The 24,029-nt window shown below is 36.9% G+C and overlaps 1 protein-coding gene across 3 annotated transcripts in view; it reads right to left on the reverse strand.

Moving 5' to 3' along the window:
- The window catches only part of KLHL32 (kelch like family member 32), a 126,825-nt gene that overhangs the window by 35,263 nt on the left and 67,533 nt on the right, over positions 1-24,029 (reverse strand). For all 3 annotated transcript variants that reach the window (XM_039390825.1, XM_039390826.1, XM_039390829.1), the window contains one exon: positions 3,485-3,700. In XM_039390825.1, coding sequence (XP_039246759.1) covers positions 3,485-3,700 — 216 coding nt within the window. The remainder of the gene's footprint in view (positions 1-3,484; positions 3,701-24,029) is intronic.

Consider the following 24,029-nt stretch of genomic DNA (forward strand, 5'->3'; position numbering starts at 1 on the left):
TGATGAAGAAGAAAAATACTAAAAATTAGTTTCTTTTCCTCCAACTTCTTCAGGATTCTTCCTTGGTCTCTTTCATCTTTTTTTTATTTAATTTTTTCTTACATGTCACTGTTTTAACTTTACACATTTTAATGCAGCTGACAAATAATAAATTTCCTGTATACAAAATAATATTTCATAATCTCACATGCTAGTAAAAATGTAAAAACTCAATATGAAACCAAATCTTATGTCAACTAATAATCATTATTCCTAGCTTAGCCTACCTAAAAAACCCCTAATGATGGAGGCTAGTAAATTTCTCCAATTTCACAGCCTACGCAGGCTTTCTGGTGGGCTTTTTGTTGTTTATTTGTTTTAAGAAATACATCATTATAGTCCTTGTCTATTGTCTCCACTTAAAATAAGACACTTACATGAAGCCAAAGAGTCTGAAAAATCAACAGGAATTACTGTAGTACTCTACATTAATCCATATCCTAGCACACTGCCAGTACTATTACTGTTTAGCTTTCTCAAACTTGATCTGTTCACAGTTGTATTTCACCATATTCACTAAAATCGTCCAATTGTAAACTGGTAGTCTAACAAAAACTCAAAATGTGACAGATAAGAACTGCAGTCACTTCAGTTGAAATCACATTCAAGCATCATTCTGTGTACACATTTTGATACATTAAAATAACTGCCTTAATCTTTATGTGCATTAGGATCAAATCACCCAGTGGACATTGGGAATTCCAACTAGTGTAAATAACTGTGCTCTGCAGACAGTGGCACCCTTCTCAAAGGTTCTCTGAGGGAAACTTTAATTTGTGCCTAGGGCTCTGTGGCAGCCTACTAGCAAAGGTGCCTTGGGGACATGCTGAATTAATATCACCATAACGTGCAGGCATGTGTGTGCAGGAGGCCACACTAGTCACAGGTAAGACAAATCAAATGGTAGCATCCCCCCATCAGCTTTTCTATTATCTCCCCCACTTTGTGCCAATTTCCTCTAGCTTCCCCAACACCTCTTGCTTTGCTGTTCTTCCTTAAGACATGGGATGGGGATTTGTCAAAGTCAATGAGCACTTTATTACAGTGAGAGTGCTCAGTAATGAACAATTCAGCAATTTAATGAGATTCTGTAGATCTGTCTCCAGCCTGTCCATCAAGTTTCACTTCTATAAAGCACCCTGACACTAATCCTCTGGCATGCCCAATCTTCACCCTGGGCTGAATATTAGATTCTTCCATGGTATATTGCATTACCACTATAACCTTAGCAAAAATGATGAACTTAACTACACTTGAGGCAATATAGCTGGTCTGATTTGATTTTCTTCTATTGGGTTGACTATGAGGGAATTACTTATTTACTAAGATAAAGCAAAAAACCAGTTTATTATTTCCTTCTGAATGCCCAAATTGGTAAATATTTATATGTGTCTTTTAATTCATTCTGGAGACCTGGAATATTTATAAATATATATTTTTTTCCTGGTTGCACAGACTGAATTAAAGACACCCATGCACGTTTTGCCTGCAGCGGAAAACTAGTTTAAAAAAATTCTTCAGAACAGCATTAGTAACCTTTAGAGAGGCAATTACGATAACACTTAAATGGACAGTGTGGAGTTTGTTGTCACTCAGAAAGCAGCATATTACCTATAAGTATCTCTCCCCAGTATGACCCTGCAACAGAAACAGAGCGTTTGTCATATTTGCCTCGCGAAGTGCTCATTGACTGGAGTGCACACAATTAAGAAAATTATTTCTGAGTCTTTCTGCAGGACAGGACAGGACAGTGACACAAGATTTAAAAACTCCTGATGCCTAAAATGGAAGAAAAAAGCATCGCTGCCACTTCCCAAATGTCATTACAGCAGGTTACAGACAGCATATTCCTCTGGATGCGGTTGCTCACTACTGAGCTAGCATGAAGTTGTACTTGCATGGCTTTCTGCAGCAACTTTTCTAGCAAAAGTATACCCAAGCATGTAGCTGGGGGATTTCACTGACCCTGCAGAGAAATGATGATGAAACCCTATCAGCCAATCAGACATCTCCATGAATAAGGGAATGTGGGCTAGGACTGCAGAGCACTGTACTGTGCCTAAAAAACCTCAACCAATCCCAACCCATCATCATGTGTAGTGTGCTGCAGGTTCTGTTGTACATGTATCCTCCAAGGATTAAGACAGGAAAAAGTCTAACTTCATATTAGTATTTGCAGAAAATATCATCTTTGTAAAATACTACATAATCTAAAGGCTCAAAGTTTTGGAAACAAATATGCCAGTTATTAACCTGAAGGGTTAAGTTACATCTACATACTGGTTTTGTGGTTTGAAGACCTTAACTTGAAAATTTTATTCTTTTAAGAATAAATATTTTGTTCCTGTGTGACATTATTAATCCACAGAACATGAACTGACCCACAGATAAAAACACATTTTACACTTAGAGAAAATGATGGCATACAAATGTAATTATTTCCTCAGAATAATCCAAAATATAAGTAGATAAATAATAGCCATTGAAATATAAATCAGTTTTCTGACTCACAGTCTTCTCTGTTGGATCAATATAACCTGCTTCCTAAAAAGAATGCACAGGTTTCTTTCAAGCAAGTTATATTCTACCTTGAAATACAAAGGAATACTTTCCTCTATAAAACATGACAATAAAAAGGAAACAGAGAGAAGTCTTTGGGTAGCCAACATGATAGAGATTGCCTTCCACTATATCATGAATTACAATTTTTAAAGACATATGATAGGAATGTTTCCAAGGATAGATTTTGGTTTAGTTTTTGTTTTTCTCTGAAGAGGTGGTTTTTTTCTATTAGGTTTCCTCCCAAGACACACACTTAAGGTCACAACATAAGGCTTTTATCGTGTTAATACTCTATGGGTAGCAATCTGGCTATTTTCTAGATCCAGCTTTTTTAAAGGAAGTGATTGCCACCTCCAGCTTTTTGCCACAAACCTTTCACTGAAGCTTCCACTCATCTCTTAGTAGAGCTGCCTGTGTGATGATTCTCTAATTTGCTTCAGGCAAAGTCAGCTGTGGTGGCCCAAACAATTTAAATGACTACTGAAGTTACACAGCTAAATGTGACTGATGTGAATGGGACAGACTGCAGAAGCAGGTTTGCCACCAGACTTGTAGCACTAGCCTCATCAGAGGCAATGATAATTGAGTTGCATGCATCAGCCATGTCTTCCCACCAACGAAATCCGATCTGGAAGGAAATCTCGGGCTATATTTAAGTAGCACAAGTTAAGCAGTATGACAAATTTCTCTTTCAAACAAAGTAATTGCATTAACACAACACAACATTTTTGGAACTTCATTTAGAAATTTCCCTCAGTTGTTATTCACAGTTTTTGCTCAAGTGCTTATTCTCCCTCGAGATTGCTCCAGGGTTTCAAAACAACAGACTACTGCTATGGTTTATAGAGTATCACACATTCTGGTTGTTCACCAATCTCCTTACCTGCCAGATCTGTTCTTCACTGAGTGAAGTGAGTCTATCGCTTTTAAAAACCTCTCGAAGAAGACAGTATGGGAGTGCCAGAACTTCTTCAGGATGACTCTTCAGTAGCTCAGAGAGATGTTTTACTAGGAAGCCAATGACTGCATTCTCCAACAAAGTCAGGTTGAAGAGGTCCGCAAGCTTATACAGGTCCAAGTAATTAAAACTATTTAACTCCTAAATGGACGAAGCAAACAAAACACATCTCAGAAAAACAAACTAATAAACAAACACAAAACAGAGAATAAAAACCCCCACAGGTCTCAGATAATGATAAAAGGTCATTCTTTTGGAGTTGTTGAGAAAGAAGGCAATATAACCTGAAATTAATTAACACAGCCTCATTCAAAATGTATGTGTAAATGCTACCAGTGCATATGCTTATACATATGCACTTGTAGCATACATGTACATATGATAGTACTAATTTATATTGCAACTTCTAAGGTTATATGTGCATAAAGCATCTATAAGAAATATGGATTAGCACATACTATAATAAACCGGCATGATTTACACTGTACGACAAGAACTCACAGGACCTAACAAGTGCATTTAAAAAATGTATTTGTTAACTACTATGATTTGTTACAAAGCAGTTGTTTGTTCATTATTTATTGTTTTGATTGAGCTAGAGCACCTGTGTAGTACAACTTTTAGTTCCATGAAACCTCACAAAATACAAGATGCTTAGCTACATCTTATTACGGATGAATTTTTCTTCAGTGAAAAAATTAACCCTTTTTTTTCCCTCCAACCACTGACATCAACCTGTAGTACATGTTGGCCTCCTGCTTTTTTTCCCCCTCCTTCTAGCAGCTGAAAATTTGAAGACACAAAAGCTACAGTAACTCAAGGCAGTAAGCTTTTTCCATCCTGCTAGCAGATGACCTATATTTACGGGCTAACACTTTTAACTTGGCATCCCTCATAAACTGGATATAAATCTGGACAACTAACTACTGCTGTTCTAGACCATACTGCTCTCTTCAGGAGAGAGGCCAAGAAGTCACTTGTATCATACAAAAGTATCCAGTGCATCTGGGAAATAAGCATGTTTACTCATTTTCTCTGTTCTTGCTGTACGCTCACACCTCTCTTCCTCTCTCCTCCGCAATCCTGGTTTTCATCTTTCAATTTCCTGCATTGCTCCCTATCAGCTGCCTTCTCTTTGACCAGCCCCATGTGTGAAAATGACAAGAAGTCTCGTCAGTTTCACTTTGCTGGTTAGTTAACATAGGGACTAGAGCAAGGAAGAGAAACAGACTAAATTAAGTCAATTTCACTTTCACTGCTCTGCTGGATGGAATGGCAGCACCAAATGAAACTGACAAGAAATCTTGTAAATGTCAAATGAGCTGCACGGCTGGCAGATAGAGCAGAGCAACAGGGAAGATGGGAAAGTGCGAAGAGGGGTTTTTTGGAATGTTTTACGGACTACATCTTGAACGTGTGAATTGGGTGCCTGTCCCAATGACTGTGGAGCTGTTTATGCATATGCAATGGAGAGTGGAGAAAGAATTTTTTTTACCTGGTTAGAGGAGTCTGTACTGGAGGAAATGAAATCAAATTCCTGTGCAGGTTCCTGCTTGTTACATAACCTCCCAGTCTGAACAGTGCACTTCTCTAGCAGAGTCCTACACTAAAGATAAATCCCGTTCATTATCTACTTAAACAGCTGCATAGGAGTTTCACATTGCTTTCTTGGAAGAACAAAGAAAAGTTCTTTACGTTGTCAGAACAAGCACTAACAGCCATCATCCCAAAAGCCACAGATATTCTAGTGTCGGCTCCTCTTCACACTAACAGAGGAGGTAGGGATAAATCTGCAGTTGCAGAAAGAAAGAGAAAGGAATGAATTTTACATGAGAAGTATCTGGTCTGTATGCTTGCTCGGTGACTTAATATCCTCAGATCACAGATGGTACCTCACAACACCACTTCTGTTACGGCTATGCAGTGGTGGCAACAACACATAAGAGTCTAATCAAAGCAAACATCACAGTATTTGACAAGCAACAACCATAGTTCATTGTCCCGGGTTTGGAAAACTTTCTTTTCAAAGAACTCACTGATTGAATTAATGCCAAATGCCAGAAAGAAATTTAGAAGAGCTCAGTGTGTATTTATTGAGCTTTTTTGTAGTCAATGGCTGTATCTGGGGAGCATAAGAATAAATAAATAAATAGATGAATAAATAAATGAATGAATGAATAATCAAGCACGGTGACCTGAGGATCAACAGCCCAACTAAAACAAATGCCTGATCAAACCCCAAAAAGTGTCAATGGAGAAGGAGAGGTGGCTTTTAGAGGGCTTCAGAAGAGGATGATACTGTGGATAACATAATAAGATCTTTCCTCATTAGAGAGAAACAGCAATGAGACACACAAATGCAGTCTTCCCCTGAAAAGCCTTCACATTTTCAGTGAAATCTGAATGACACTGGTAAGCCTTCATTTTTGGTCTGGCTATTTTTCATGGTCATCCAAACTCCCCTATGCCCTCAGATCAACACCAGCTGAAGTTGTTTTTATGAAGGCTGCCTTAGAGTTGAAGATACTTGTGGATGGATAAATATAATCTCACCAGTTATTTATTTACTATACTATATGTTATAACTTATTTCAGATGCTTATTTATGTATGTGTGTTTATTTATTTATTATGGAGGTTATCTGTTTACTTATTTTTATTGTGAAGTTTGAGATGATTTTTGATGCTTCACTTAACATAATACACTAGTGACCTGCTGGACTTACAGTTTACTGCTCGATGAATACTGTAAGTATGTTTTGTTAAAACTGGTCTTGGCCTGGAATCAGAAACATTTCATTTTTGGTTTTGTAAGGTTAGAGTTGATCTACAGGTTTGTATTTCACAGACAAAGAGTCAAATACTGCTTTAGCTTTTACAAATGGTAATTATCAGATTGTCATAACAATATTCAAATCAAGATTATACAGTACTGTACATTACTGTCTCTGTGATGATACTAGAGGGCAAAAATGTCACACTGAGATTGCTCAGTGTACAACCCAGATCAGATAACTTTGCCCTTTATAAGTAGTAAGACTTTCAGAAATAGGCTAAAATGCAGTAGGTAAGTTAGTTGCAAGAAAAATGCACCTTACTTTCTAGCTTTAATAAAATCCCACAGGAAGGATCAAAGCAATTATTGCCAGCTGAGTCTGATTTGAATAGACTTTTCACATTAAACACTTAATTGAATTAAAAACTTTGATAAATGATTAAATAAGTTACTAAACAGGAAATTTAGGTGTGGTCATGAGTAAGAGTACTGGCAGTCTCTGTTTTCCACAGATTTTATTATATTGTGTTAAAAGAGCAACCTTAAAATTTTAAAGTAGTGTGTAGCTTTCTTCCGGTACTGTATTACAGTATGTTCTTTAAAACATGCAATACAAAACAGGCTTATATCAATTCTTGAACCTCTTAATCATTCTTTTTATAAACCTTTAAGTATATGCCACTTATCTTTCCTGAGCCGAAGGACGAAATATGAACACAAGCAGAACTGTCACTAAGAGCTGAAGAGAATTAGGGAAAGGTAGCAATCCTATCTCTTCTAATATGATGTACGTTACACTGCTGAAACACACTCAGACTAAGAAAATATGTATAAAATTATATACAGCACTTACAACTGAAGTTGAAATTGTTCTGAAATATCACAGTAAACTCAAATTTAGTAAATTGGCCAAATTATTTATCAGTGTGCACTGCTAAAATAAGAACTACCTTTGATCCTGTGCATCCTACTTAGTGCACATCCCTCCACTGAAGTAAGGGAATCCACTGTTCCACACTACTGGTCTTCTGATTCAGTATTATTAACCTTTAGATGCCAAACCAATTTAACAATGAGCTGACATTTAAAACCCTCATAAAAGAAAATCTATTTTCCAAACAAACATAATCTGAAAGATGACAATATTAAATATTCAAAATAAATTATGTGACATTGTCCATATTTTAATGCATAGTGTATTTTAATATAGAGATATGATAAACTGCCAAACAGGAAAAATAGATATAAACATTATGTTTAAATTACTTCCAAATCCATCTTTATTCATTTGTATTTTAAAGAATAATTGCCTTGCACAAGCCAAAGAAAAGGATGTAACAGATTGATAAATCAGAGTTAATCATAACCAAGTACACAGCAGACTACAATATACCTCTATTCCTCTGCTCCGTGTTATAAATAGCAGAAAAAGCACAAGGAGAACTAAGGGGAAAGAATGCATTTCTTTATGACCTTATTTGAAAGATAAACTCCTTGGGGAAATACAATTTATTCAGATTATCAAGACCCTGCTGTGCAAATCTACAGTCTGGGAGCACACTATGGAGATCAAACAATATTTACTTTATTCTGTTGGGTATAAAAGCTTTTAATTAAGACAGAAAAAGTATATACAGCTTTAGAATTCCACTGCCAAGCCAAGCCATTAATATCCAAAGTATCGTACCCAGTTGTAACTCCACCTGCTTCCTATTTAGATTACAACACTGTTATAAATCAAGGTATTAAATGACTAGCCCGGCTGCTGTAGCAGAGAAGAGTTGCATGGCGACACTACTTCCCCTTTTCCTAAAAGGAGTTCAGCCTCTTTAAAGCAAAGAGACCCCAAATGTGAGGTCTATGGGGCAGGGACGTGGTTATTTAAAATCCTTAAGCAGCACCTAGCACAACAGGTCTTGACCCTACGCCCTCCAGGTTCTCTGCTACATTAAATACTGTGAACCAGCTCCACCATTCAGAATAGAACCTTAACAAAAATCATAGCAAAGATGGACTCTAAATAGACAAGGTATAGTAACAAAATGAAAAACTGTAGTGACAAAAATACACTTGCCTGACAACAAAAGCAATCAACACAATTTTAAGAGAAAAGAAACACCGTTCTGTTGGTTCTAGCTCTCCCTTTCTATGTAAAAGCTTTTAATTCTGCAAAACCTCCCACACTGATCAAAGAACTAACAGAACATGAACACACTCAACAGCACAGCAATGGACAGCATGTTTCATAATAAGCAGAAGCACAAAAAGTGTATTTTAGATCTTATTTGAAATTTCCCTCCATCAAACACTAAAGCCATCCAGTTGAGCCATGAAGGGCATTTTGCTGAAGCCTGGTCACAGTGGAACAGCTGGGTCAGAATTTTCCCATGTATAAAACTGATTACATTTATTATAAGAGCAGACTGCAGATGTTTTTATAGGCACTGGAAAAGACGACTTTCTAACTGATTCATTTTATAAAATAATTTTTCGGGTAATTACACTTTCTGTAATTATTTGTTTTCTTCTTTAAGCATGAAAAATTTATTTGCATCCTTGCTGCTATTTCAAAGTAGGTCTAGAGGTAAGTAAAAGACCAACAATATCAAAATATGTCAGCCCTATTATTTTCCCTCTACTCTATGAGAACTCATTTCCCTTCTCACTTAGTGTTTCTCTATGTCTGCTTGATTTTCTGGTTCAACCCTGCTGGCTGATGCTACTGAGAATCCTCTTTGAAGGCACAAAGGAGGCCTGTGAGCTTCACACGAACAGCAGAAAGACATGACATTCTCAGATTGCTCATGTGATGACACAAATGTGTGGTCTTCAAAAAAGAAAGTGAAACATGCCATATGCAGATCCTCTAAAGTAAAACCAAAAAAGCAAACATTTTCTAGAATCTCAGCCAGATTAATCTACATTATTAAATAGTACAAATATTTTCAATTGGCAATCCAGTCAAATATTTTAAGTGATTCTGGTTATACATACCTCTTACATACTGCACACACGATTATGTGTATCTTGGAAAGAAATATAATCATGAAACATTACGACTACACAGTTAAAGTTCCATGGGACCAGTGGAACAACCACAGGTAAGGTTCTGCAGAGGTTTCAATAGCTGCTTTCCCCTGGCTAACAGATGTTGCTGTAGGAATTTTTAGAATTTTCTTAGCTGTACCTGGCACAGAAACTCCCCAAATGAAAAGCTTCACATCTCACCAGGTACTCCTGGCCAGATAACTGTAGCACTCAATACTATTTAACAAATAAAAAATACAGGGATAAAGTCGAAACTGAGGATCTTCTAACCCTTCACCTGTCCCTTTTATACTATTTCAGAGAGTAGAAACAGAAAAGGAAGATTTGATAAGATTTATCAGTGTTTACTGGTTTTGCCAATTATGGGAGCTTTCCTCGTCTTCAAATATGTTGTGAGGAATGCCATATTCCATACATATTCCTGTACTCTTTACTCCAGTAGAAATCACAAAATATTGGTACATAGTCTTTACAGATGTTGTATTATTTTATATTTTTGCTAGCTCTTCAGAGTTAGTGTATCTATCAACAACCATCAATTTTTTATGGTAAACATTCTCTTTTTTTTTTTTGTTTTTGTTGCTAATACTGATAAATCCAGAAAGAGCAAGTGTTGTCCTTTAGAAACCCAAAGCTCATAGGAGTAGCAACTAAAATAAATAACTACAAATAAAAAAAAATAAAAATAGGACTGTATTGTTACTTCCTTTTATGTATATATATTTTACAGGCTCTAATAGCAGTTTGAGGCCTTTACTTATTTTAAGCCTATTCCTCTACCATACCGTACAAGCTCATCAAAGCATCTTCAGCATAAATTAAGAAAGATCCATATTGTTCTCAACTAGTATTACAAGAAAGCTCACCTGATTTTGAGACTCCATCTCCTAATTTCCATCTTAATTTACTTAGACAGTTTATATGCATTTGCTTCTGTGCCAACATTATCTTTTAGATTTAACAGCACTATGTCTCTCTCCCTGCTCCCTCTTCCCCCAGTATTTTACTCCCTTGATATATTTACAGAAAGCAATCATATTCCTCCTCAGCCCTCATTTTGCTAGACTAAGCAAGCCAAGTTCTTCTGATCTCCTCACATAAAACAGGCCTTCCTGATCATCTTAGCTGCCCTTTTCTCTATCTCTCACAGTAAGATTTCATTTATTCTTCTGCATGGGCAAACTCTTCACAGTATTCATGATTTTTCAGCAGTACGTTGTAAACTAGCATTAATACTTCTTTAGCTTTATAAATTACTTTGCATGAAATGGACTCAAACTGCCTTTTTCTTGATGGTATCACTCTAGTAGCTCAAAGCCATCGTATGATTTAATACATGAAAATTCTCTACAAACTTGGTCCTGAAGTGAGACACAGTAACAGCCCTTCCATCTGTTAGGCAGGACAGAAATAATATGATGTTACAAATTAAATATGATGCAATAGATTCTACTGAGGATGCTCAGAAACTATTTTCCAATTACTTATTTAATTTCTTTCTATATTTGAGTAACAAATCTTGTAATTGTCCTGCTCCATACCAGTTACTTACTAGGGGGAAAAATTATTTCAATAATTTTCTTAAGATTTGTTTCAAATTAGACCTGGACAGGCTGGATCAATGGGCCAAGGCCAACGGTATGAGATTTAATAAGGTAAAATGCCGGGTCCTACACTTGGTGACAACAACCCCATGCAGCGCTAGAGACTGGGGGTGGAGTGGCTGGAAAACAGTCCAGTGGGAAAGGACTTGGGGTGCTGATTGACAATCAGCTGAATATGAGCCAGCAGTGTGCCCAGGTGGCCAAGAAGGCCAATGGTATCCTGGCTCGTATCAAAAGTAGCGTGGCCAGCAAGACCAGGGAAGTGATTGTCCCTCTGTACGTGGCCCTGGTGAGGCCACACCTAGAGTCCTGTGTCCAGTTCTTGGCTCCTCACTACAAGAAGGACATGGAGGTGCTGGAGCGTATCCAGAGAAGGCCAACAGAGCTGGTGAAGGGTCCGGAGCACATGTCCTGTGAGGAGCAGCTGAGGGAGAGCTGGGGTTGTTTAGCCTGGAATAAAGGAGGTTCAGGAGTCATCTTATCACTCTCTACAACTGCCTGAAAGGAGGTTGTAGCCAAGCAACTAGTGACAGGACAAAAGGAAATGGCCTCAAGATGTCCAGAGGAGGTTCAGATTGGACATCAGCAAGAATTTCTTCATTGAAAGAGTGGTTAAGCACTAAAACAGGCTGCCCAGGGAAGTGGTGGAGTCACCATTCCTGAAGGTGTTCAAGAAACAACTGGACGTGGCACTTAGTGCTGTGGTCTAGTTGACACGGTGGTGTTCAATCAAAGGTTGGACTCAATGACAAGAGAGTCATTCCCAACCTTAAAGATTCTATTATGTGAAAAGTAGGCAAGTAAACCACCATTAATATACTGAAAATCAGAGTAAGTTTTAAATCCATAATAAGTAGAAAAATTTCAGACATAGTGAAAATACAAATACAAAAATTATTTCTGATTCAGAGTTTTTTAAAGTGTGATTTTTATTCTTAATTTTCATCCCCATTACTAGCATGGAAGAGAGAGGGAGAGTAAAAAAAACCACCAAATTAAAAATCAGCATTACTGATATATCTATCAATAGAGGAATTAGTGTACCTGGCAGTTTCCCTTTCCAATGCCTTTTTTTAAAGTAACTTACTGTTTTCCCACCAATTAATACATCAAGCTGAAGTTTTCCAGCTTCAAGATGAATTACCTTAAAATCTCTTGAAAATGTCTCTAAAAGCATATTACACTTTACTAAGAACGAGATTGACAGGTAAAGATCATTTCTCTTCCATATTAAAAATATTCAGAATGGAAATAGCTCATAGGAGTTGCCAACACTGTGAAAAACTTCCACTGACACCCTTCATCAGCCTCTAGAAAAATAATTTGGATATGCTCAGTAATGACTTTAAACTTTTCAGTCTAAAATCTCATCCCATTCTAGTTGAACCATCTATTCCACAGCTAAACAAGATTATGTCTGCATCATTGTCCACTGTGGGCCTAATCACAATGACAAAACCTGAAGGCTGAAAGTCTGTTTCTATTGTGCTGCTTGGGATTCACTTTGGAGCTCCAGCAGGTCTTAGAAAGACACTATCGCTTTCGGATACAGAAGCATGAAAAAAAACCAGACCAAAGAACAGGAGAGTAGATCCCGACAAGAAGCACAGAGATTACAAGGGGAAAACAGTACTGGAATATAGCAGGAGAATTAGAATCATAATTCAAAGATGTGTCTTCTTAGTGAGGCTGAGTGATAGTTCCCCCAACTGCTCTGCATATATGTAAATGAAAAATGATGAAGACTGATAAATAGCATCATAGTCACTAACTAACAAAGTCAACACTCGTGATGTTACACCAAAGAACAGGAAGTATATTAAAGATTATCAATATACTAATGTTAACACTGTAGGTATAAATAAGAATAATGGTATTCATATGCAAAGAATATATAATGTGATACAAACAACTGTTTCACAACATTTTTTTGACATTTTATTTCTGGAACACTTCACTGATGTATATATGTACCCTGTGATAAGCCCAGCAAGTGGCCACTTTTCTTGAAGACCTCTCTCAGGCAACAGCCTGTTACCAAAAGCTTAAGGCTCACAAAGCTAATAAACAGCTAAAAACTGAGAACTGGAAAAGAGTAACTGTAGTAAGCTGAACATCTAATAACATCAGAGAATGAAACAAATTGTCTACAATATGTGGAATGATGAGTTAGTTAATACAGACAGATTCAAATCTCAGAAATATTCGCTATACAACCCAAAACAACAAAACTTTGTTAGAATTTTAAAGCAGTATGTGATACTCTATCTACAGAAAGGCTGAATCCAGTGTAGGATAACTCAACAATGAGTATAACTTTGATAGACAAAGAAGAATCAATCACCTATTAAAAATCAGTAGTTCCTAATGCAGTATAAAATTACATCACTTGAGCTATATACTAACATTTGACTTGCATGACAGGAGTAAGGCATCAGCAGAGGAACATATTTTTTTGAAACTTCGGAAGAGCTCAGTTTTCCAAGTTTACAAGAAATACTGGCAGCATAAAATGGGACAAATTGAACACATGGAGAATTAGGCAAAGTTGTGTGCTATAATATTTCATAAATTTCATACAGCACATACTTACAGTAGGATGCATCTTAGATGGATCAAAAAATTGTTCAATGACAATCTTAAAATGAATTTATTAATGGTAACTTATAAAGCAGTGCAACTTCTTTCAGCAAGGCCCTCAAGGAAACAATTCTTGATCCAATACTGCTAACAGTTTAATTGAAGTAGAGAATGGTAAGTTTTGTCCACAGGGTCTGCGGAAGATTCCGTGAGAGCAGCTGGGTAAGAAATTATGAAATTATGAGAATGACAGGATGAGTATGGTCAGGCTTTCCTTTTAAAGTAATCACATTAAGAAAAACAAAAAAGCATGTGTATATCTATATCTGTCTGAGAATCAGTAAAACAGCTACATAGATACAGAAAATATACCAGGCTCTATTTGGCACAATACTGACAAGCCATCAGGAGGCATCGAAAAGCAGACATAAATAGCAACATCAGTTCTTAGAACAGTGCTGTGGAAAAAAAAAAAAAAAAGCTTGTCATAAAATGCACACCAAGTACTGTCCAATAAAAGAAACAAACCCTCTTGCTGCTTCCACATTGCAATTTTTAGCTATTTTTCAGTTATTGGTCCCAGTTCTGAAGTCCACATTTTAAGGATATGAAAATACTACAGGTTGGAAAAACAACTTACAAGATTTAAGGTGCTCAGCTTAGATTTTTAAAGAAAGACTGCTGGAGGATTTGATCTTGAGCAAAGATATTTATAAAATGGAGAGAATATACGAAAGCAAAAAAAGCTTTAACTGAATTTTCAGAAAATAGTTTCTAGCGCATGAATGTAGGATCAGAGTTACTCTGGCCCAAGAACTAGGAAGTATAGGTCTATCTGCATTGTTATCATGGGATTATGAACTTTTTGCAGCTCTGCATTAAAAAAAAATGACTGCAATAAAAAAAGGTTTTTGGCGACTGTACAGGTAAAGAAGGAAATATTTGCGCAATTTGACCTCTGAGGTTAGAATGGTTTCTCATTTCTCTCAAAAGCAAGACTCGTTGCCGCTGCAGGAAGATATGAATGTACTCAGCAGTTAAAAAAACCTGATTATAAGTATGTGAATGATAAAAAGGCAACATTTCCATTTTATTTGGAAAACTGTTATTTGTTCAGGTATCTCTATGCTCCTGCAATATCTGACCTCAACTCAAAAATCACTAAGAATTTTTTTTTTTTAGCTCACGGCACTAAAATCAAGGCAAATTCTCATTTTAGAGAAGAAAAAAGGAGGAGCAGAGGAATAACTTAGAAGATTTCCCATGATGCAGAATATACAAAGAACAGAACCTCAAATGCCTGGAACCCACTCCAGTGCTCTAGTAGTTAGATAATTCCTGTCTTCACCAACTTTAACAGAATTTAAAGTTATGGGTACAACTCAATATATCAGCAAAATCTCTGCAACATGTTTTGTATAGGCATTTTTCCCAGTAAAATACTGTACAACACCCTGTTCCTAAATTTTTGCAGTGAAAAGAACATGTCTCTTTCCCATAACTAGGAACTGTGTGATTAGTAGGTTTACAATGTAATAATCAGAACTGATTTCAGGAGGTAAACAGCATAAAAAGGGATAGTACTAGGCCATAAATGGGCAGAAAAGTAAAAGAACGAAAAAAAATCTGGAAGAACAACCGAATTAAAAAAGAAAAAAATCGGTATATGTCAGGATCATGGGGAGCTGGGTCGTATTTTAAGCATTATTGACTAGGGATTCATTCCCTTGGTCAGAAATTATTATAAATCTGACTTTCAACATCCGAAAACCTGGAAAGGGCAAAGGCCAAACATAAAAAATGGGCCTTGACTCAATGTCCAGTTTGACATTTCCTATATCTGATCTTCAGTAGTGCCAAAAAAGTCACAAGTCCTCCCAAAACTAATATATGTGAATGTTCACACTGCTGAAGATGACAAGCACCAGCAGTGCATGAGCCTTCAAAGATCATGATGAATTTTGTTCATTTAGTTTCTAGCAGCTCTTACCAAGAATAAAAAATAATTCAACCTCCCACTCCCAAATCCCAAACAGCTAACCATCAGAATTCCTTGCTTTACCCCCAAGTCTTTTTTTTCCCACAGAAATAGGAGAGAAAAATATGTAATAAATGCACCATATATTTAAGACATTTCTCACTGACTTCAAGATTTCACCTTGAAGACATCACCTTTAAATGCAGAAGAGATCATTGTAGGCCCAGTTTCTAAGTGTTCACAACTATAGATACTTGCCAGGTTCTCAAAATCCTGAAGGGTTTGAAGGGCCTCTCTCCTTTATTCCCCTTTAAAAACAACAGAATCAAGTGAAGTGACATTCTCTGAGGAGAAGGACCTGGGGTTCCTGGTGGACAATAAGATGTCCATGAGCCAGCAGTGTGCCCTTTTGGCCAAGAAGGCCAATGGTATCCCAGGGTGCATTAAGAAAAGCATTGCCAGCAGGTCAAGGGAAGTGATCCTGCCCCTCTACTCAGCCCTGGTGAGGCCACATCTGGAGTGCTGTGTCCAGTTCTAGGCTTCTCAGTACAAGGGAGATGTGGAGCTACGGGAGCGAGTCCAGTGCAGAGCTACAAAGGTGATTAGGGGACCTGAGCATCTCTCTTAGGAGAATAGACTGAGAGAGTTGGGCCTGTTTAGCCTCAAGAAGAGATGACTGAGAGGGCTCCTCAACATTGTATCTAAAGATGGATGGAGCCAGTGGTCACAAGCAATAAGACAAGAGACACTGGGTAGAAACTGATGTACAGGAAGTTCCACCTGAATATGAGGAAGAGCTTTACTGTGCAGGTGACTGTGCACTGGAAGAGGTTGCCCAGAGAGGCTGGGGAGTCTCCCTCACTGCAGATATTCAAGAACTGTCTGGATGCAATCCCATGCCATGTGCTCTAGGATGACCCTGCTTGAGCAAGGACATTACACCACATGGCCCACTGTGGTCCCTTCCAGCCTGACCAATTCTGGGATTCTGTGACACTCTAACAGCTGAAGGGCATTTAAAGATGGGACATAGCTCAGTTACTTCAAAATACTGTATTTCTGCAGTTAATCTACAACAGTGTCTGCTTTTAAAAATTAACTACAGCTTACTGAAGAAGTTTTTAGTCAATGATTATTCCATGCAATGTTAGAAAAATCAGTCCTTTTCAAATACAGATTTTAATAAGAAATATTGCTAAAACATTCAAATTTCAAAGATTTCAACCACATTTAAAAGCAAAACCCTATCAACAGCTTATGAAAGGTTACATATACCTAATGTTGTTTGGTTTCCCCCACCCCGAGATATTACACACACACACACACACACACACACACTGATCATTTTTGCTACCCATTTTACTCCTTTTCAAGAAGTTACTTTCTCTGTTCAAGTTTTGGTCCAGGGCTGAATGGCGCTATATGAGTTCAGAATTTGATTAGGACTTTCTACCAATGGTGTATAATACACACGCAAGTTAAGAGTCACAACCGTATCTAGGCTATCAAATAATTTCAAGTATTTAGTTACAGTAAACCTTCAATATCAGTTTCTGGGGGCCCTTGACATCACCATTGCATACAAATACTCGCTGCATACTTCAGTCCCCCATGAAGATGGTAATGCTGCAAGTATGAGTAAAAATATTGAGAGGCAGGCAAAAACAAAACACAAGCACATAAGAACACTGATTTGGGGCCTGGCATACATTAGGCCTGTCCCCCTAGCTTTCTGTATGTCCACAACATGCCATCTCAAGTCAGCGGGAATTCCAATCTCAATGAGTGTTGGGGACTGAACATACCTGAGGTTACTACAATACTTTCCCCATGATAAACAGGTGTGCTGAGATGCTATGTAAATTCAAGGCCCTTTACATATATAATTAGAACAGATGTGGCTTACTGTAAACAAGGAGAAAACACTGAAGTGGAATTTAGAAAAAAATTCCACTGCATAGCTTTCACAACAAAGGTCAAAGTGTTTACAAGTCCAGTCAATATATTACTACCCCTCTAATCCAGAGGATACAATAGCTCCCATAAAAATTACCATAGAGACAATACCACATTACCAGCTCAGTTCCCACTGAACCACAAATAAATTTCCTGATTTAAGTCAATTAGGATCCAGTGCTATACCTATGCAGCTAGACACACTCTACGGTAGAAATCACAGACTCTGTAAAACTCTGTTTAACAGATGGCAAATTTAGCAACAACTTCCTCCAGATTAATAAACAGATGTTTAGACTAGATTACACAGTAACATAGGTGAATGAAGTTACAGACATTTCTCAGTTTGAAATAACACACTTGCAGGAAAACTGATGGTTAAAAAGTTGTTGATACCACTAATCCCTAGGTTTGGATCTTTAATTTTTAGAATTACTGAGATGAATGAGGACAATTTATAACCTTCAAAGCTCTGATGACATATTGCCTGAAGATTCAGTAAGTCATTACAGCATGTATATGTTTATATTCATTCTGGATTCAAGGCCTATTCAATACCCTGGACAAAAATGGAGTTTTTGTTCTAAATTGAGTTAGTCTACATCACCATTCTGATGCAAAATGCTGGTTTCCTGGCAAATTCTACTCATGCAGTCATGCAAGCAACACACCATAAATGATGGAATGCGCTAGAATGCTTTTGGATTTACTGCTGCTAAGAGATCTACTGGAAAACATCAACAACCTGACACAGAACTTGTTTCCTTTGTTGTGCTGCCCTACAAACTTAAATGGTTCACTGAAAAATGCTTCTCTATTAAGTACCGAAATAATACTTAACAGTAGCTAAAAGTGTTAAATTTGGGTTTAAAATAATTTGGGCTTAGGTAATTTTCATGACTACCACAATACTAGCTGAATATGTTGTGAGCAGTTCACATAGATGGATCAAATAGTAATGACTAAGCCATCAGAAAAATATAACACATAGTGGGTGGGCAAGGAATCAACTGCCAAATACACAGGTTCACATCAAGTCCAGACTTCTTTTGTCTTTAATTAGAGATGGTCTACAAAAAAGACTAAAATGCAAATGCTGTGTAACTGGAGAATGTATCAACTTGGATCCTTATGACTTCAATCCATCTTCACTATTAAAAAACAAAGTTTTGAAATTAAATTATTAAATTGACTGTAAAATTAAAATAAAATTTACAAGATCTTTTTAAAGTCTTTTAAAGATGGAGCAGACTGAGTCATTCACTATTTTCCTAAGTTTAATACTTCAGGGGCTAAGTCGCCTCTGAAATTTCATCAAATAATACATTTTCTTACTCATTTTCTTAAGAAAGATTCTGCTCCTGCATTTCAAACTTGAAATTTACCTTTGAGAATATAATAGTAGTGTACCTAAAAATACAAAGTAGAGAGGAGTTAAAATAGACTTACTTCATAATTACGAATGAAAATAAACCCAAAACAGTTCTATTTTGGCTAAGCCAGTACAGAGGAAAGAAAAGACAGACAATTAACTCTCTACCACAGTGACACTTCTGAGATAAAATCAAACTGTAACTCACTTCAAGCCCAGTCTTCTCTTCATGTTCATAGGTTACACATGATTTATAGTCACCATTTTGTACTTAGCATTCTGGCTTTTCCCATATTGGTAAATACTTTATAACCAAAGCATGTTCATGCTTCAGAAATACCTTTGCTAAAACAGCTAAACATAACTCAAAGTGCTTTAGATCAAAGCAAATTCAAATAAAATGTCCCTCTGCCTCTTTACAGGAGGTAAGGAGAAAAAAAAACCAAAAAACTGTATATCTGGTGCCTGTATTTCTGTTCTTTCACATTAGAGCTGTTAAGTCTCCTCTTTCAGGTCACGTCTTCCACATAAAAGTGCTAAACTAATGCCGCTTAATGACAAATTAATGTCCATGAATAAAAAATACACCTCTAATAGCATAGAGTAATTTGCCATTACAATATCATCATTGGACATGCCCCTGGTTTAATACGATGTATTTAATTCATAACTTAATGAGTGATATATAAAAAGAGAGAGATGAACCCTGCAATTACATTTATGTGAGTCTGTCACCTTATTTGTAAAACCTTAGAGTCATTTACATTCAAATTAGAACAAATGAGTGATTTCACAAAGTGCAGTGATAAATGACCATTGCTGCACAAGACAGAACTGTATTTCCTGTGAAAACATTAACAGTTTCCTATTATTTGTTAAAAATTACAATGCATATTGCCCAGTGTTGTGTGAATAATGACTTTTTTACTGATTAGGTCAGAAGACTAATATGGAGTAAAAATAAATAATTTTTCTTTTCATTTTTTTCTGATTTTAGCTTGAATTTATCTGCTCAAACTGTTATGGACTCACACTGCCACCTGCTGTCCAGTCCCGGGGAGGGGGCCCTGACTGTCTCATTTCAAGTCAATTCAACCATTCTGTCTTCTGGGTGCCGTCTCTTGCAATCAACAAAATTTTCTTCCCAGACTGCTAACTGGGCATGTCACCGAGAATAGCAGCAGATAAGGGTAGTTGCACTACCCATTTACAAATACTTCCATTTTTGGGGTTCATGCATCTGAACTGCCTCAATTAATTAGGAGAATTTAAAGCTAAAGACATTGGAGACCAGGAGGCACAAGGAGAACATAAAACATTAGTATCGATCAGATGGCAATAAAACCAAAGAAGAATTTTGTACACTAAGCATTCTGGGATTCATCAGCCTCTGTTTACAGCTATATAAAAATACTGGAAAGATTCCAGAAGCAGAAGTCTTTCAGGGGCTGTTGGACAGAAAGGTCAGGTAGGGAGGCCACACTGGCTAGAAAGACAACATGAGAAGGGCAGGGAGGGAAACTATGAAGCCAAACAGTTTCTGTGTTCCTATTTAAAATACTTTCCTCACTGATATCAACTGAAAAATGGAGAAAACCACTGCCATTTTTTTATTCAGTCCCATTCGAAGCTTGAATCTTAGTGCATTCACATTTCATACATCTGTATCTCTGTAATGTAACAGCATGTTAAAGAGAGTGCAGAGAAAAATTACCAAAGTTATTTTTGAGCTTTTCACAAGAACTTTCCTAATGACTGTCAATAGCTCAATGACAACAGCTGACAAAATATGCTCCTTCAAAAAACAGCAGGCTAGCACAGCAACAAATGGTTGCACAGCACTTAAAACCAGCAAAATGCAAGGCAATGTTATTTCTGTCTACTTTGTATTCTTAGCACTGGAAGGTCACTCCACCATAGGATAAAGCTGGTAGACTCAAGCTTAATGGTAGTGACTAATTCTGGGGGATTGTCGGGTGTGCAGAGTGTGCATGCATGTACTTAGATTAAAAACTCTGTATTAAGTTAAAAAAAGGCAAGCCTGGTTGCTAGATGACCTTTAGATTTTTTTTTCCAGCAGTTTAATTTGCTCTATATGAAAAACCCAGAAGCTAAAATCCCAAGTGAGCTGGGGTTTCTAGCAATACAAAGGTGATGCTCTCAATCTCTGGTGTACAAATTAATTAATCTCTGAAGGAGTGTATCTTAGTGAAAGTTGGGATTGTGTCATTGGCACTGTTCCAAATGGAGAAACTGTGTTTAAGAAAAATAAGTAACTTTGAAGCTCTGGCCTCACCACGCATATAAACCACGCGCACTCCTCCTTTTAATTCCACAGGCAGATTCATTTGTAGCTTCTTCCTTGTAAAAACAGTAACATATTTCACTCTACAGCACATTCAAATATTTTAAAATTAGAAGAAGAAAAGATCCAGATCATTAGGCATCCATACAACATGAAAAAAAAACTGGTTTATAATCCTAAATCGACCATTACAGTACTAGGTTAAAAATCAAATGCCCCTACCCAAGACAATTTGCCTGCTTCAAATATTACCAGGAATTACTCCAGGAGGCCTTATTCTATCATTTGCGTGTTGATTAATCTAAGTTTTGCATTCCAGGCCTGATCCTGTCCACTGTCTGCTTTTGTATGCAAGAATCCAGAGCAGTACAATACAGATCCAAGAAAATTCCAGTTGACTGCTGTTGTCCAGGGCTGTGTTTCTTCAGGATCATTTTAATCACTCACCTAAAGAGTGAAAATGCTCTTTTCAGCTTAAATTAGCTCTGTTTAAAGATGCTGTGACTGACATCAGTAGCAAGCAAGCAGATATACCTATAGCGGAGTTCTGTCTACTATAATGAAGTTTCTAAAAGGTAACCAACAACATTTACCATTTAGCAGGGAGCATTAATGCACTTAAAACTAATGGTAACACCGGCATCAAACTTTCAAGTTCACTTGACACAAAAACATTTATGATCCCAATAACAATTCTTACCAGTCAAAGTAGCTCTAGTAGTAATCAGGATCACAGCTCATGTCTACTATACCCAGTGCTCCTAGCTATTGTGGGAATAGGAAATCCTTTCCAACACTGAGTACAAGGACAGTCAGCTAATGCCACATCTAATAAGGCGTTACTGAAACTATGCAACTGTCCACCAATAAACCCAACATAAATGACACCTCAGATTCTGTCCAGTACATAAATTTAACTTGTTCTTCACAAAAGGTGCCTGACCTGGCAGCAGAAAGTTAATGGGATAAATGCCAACTAACATCATGCCACATGCCACCTCTCAGAAATGAGTATTTTGCTAAGGATAGTTCTGCAACTTCTTAACCCCTCACAACTATCATCTTATTACCTTGAATGTAACTCAGGAAGTACCTTGAACTCCACTGAAAAAATAATGCTGGACTTTGGAAAATACAGAAAAACCACTTAGCTTTAAGATTTCAAATATGGACAGTCCAATGTCCCAGATCCCTGAATACTAGTGGTAATCAAACTTGGGTTTAAAAACCAATTACTTCCCACACAATACTGAGTTGATGTTGATCAGTAGAAGGAAAATCCATTAAAAACTTGTATTCTCAATAGCATTCCCTCTTTATTAATACTCTGGTTGTTGAAATAACTTGCAGTTTGTGGCTCTCTTTGGTACTGAATACACAAAACAGTTGAGGAAAAAGACAAAACTTCTTAGATCTACAATCAGTTATATAACTCAGACTTATTTATGAAACAAACACTTCTATGTTCTGAATAAATGATTTAACATGTTTATTCTCTTGTATAAGAATAAAGTTGTCATATATCCTTCAGAAAAACATTTACAAGCTTTAAAGTGCAAAATAGGTCATCAACAACACACCATCTAATATTGTGTTCTCCACAGCTCCATTTAAGAAGTCCACTCTCAGATGTACAACATATTCAATGCCTTCAGCTAAGCTTTCTCTTGCCTTCTCCAACATTATAGGACAAATACAGTCCACTGGAACTTGACAGACTAAAACTTTCAAAAGGTAAAGAAGATATTCAGATAACCTGTTCCCATTAAATTTCCAAGTCTGGCTGTTGGCTGCAGCATTCTGTGTTAGCCTCCCTTGAAAGATCTCAGCCAAAACTGACAGTCAACCTGAGCTGGAGGAGGAAGTCAGAAAATAAGAATCTTGGAGAGCTGGATGTGCTTTCTGCAAGCAAATGCTGTGTGCTTGATCACAGACCTTAGTGCAATTCACGGTACACGAAGTTCAAGTCTTTAGCTTAGCTTTCACACACCTACATAACACCAACACAGCTCAGAAAAATCACATTGCCTTACCGTTTGTTCAGCTTGAAACAGATGTGTGAGCTTACAAGCCTTGTTTCAATGTTTAATGTACCTGAGAATTATGCAGATGACATAAGATTCATGAATATGCATGTGTCTCAAATAAAATACATCAGCATGCTTTGAAAGAGTCCCTCTCTACAAATGAAACTAAAAACAAACCCCCCAAACAGCAGAGGTTGTGGAGTAATCATAATTCAAGATATGACTGAGGTGGGGGGAGAAGTCTGCACAACACAAAGCTGGAATTAAGACCTCAAGTAGGGAATATTTGGGCATTTTTCTTGTTTGCAAATACAGAAAATATGAACAATAGCTATTTTAAAATAAAAATTAGTAAATTATCAATCCAAAATGAGCATGAGTTTCAAATGAGAATATCGAATCAACATTAGATGCTACAGAACATTTGATAATGAGAAGTTTATAGATGATAAAATGCATTTAATAAACTATAAGTGTTGTCAGAAATCTCCACTGCATCACGCTATCATAAATGTCTTAGAGATTGATATTACCTAATTGAGGGTGGGGAGAAAGAATGTTCCTTTCCTTTTTTCTGTTGTTCCTTTGAATGAGAATTCTTAAAAAAATTGCCATAAATGCAATTCAAACAATTTGTAACAGAAACCTTTTTGGGATTCATCAACAAATTAAAGTCTTCTAAGCCGTTTGGTCTATGACAAAGAGGATCTCTCTTATAGTCAAAATAACATCTTGTTTATTTTGAGACAACCAAGAGGAAATTCCTTAAAGACCAGTGAATATGCAGCGTTGGCTGCAAATTAATGTGTGCCCAGTGCACTACAA

The sequence above is a fragment of the Pipra filicauda genome, unplaced genomic scaffold (assembly GCF_003945595.2).
Source record: "Pipra filicauda isolate LSUMZ 115617 unplaced genomic scaffold, ASM394559v2 scaffold128_size5466820_pilon, whole genome shotgun sequence".
NCBI lineage: Eukaryota > Metazoa > Chordata > Aves > Passeriformes > Pipridae > Pipra > Pipra filicauda.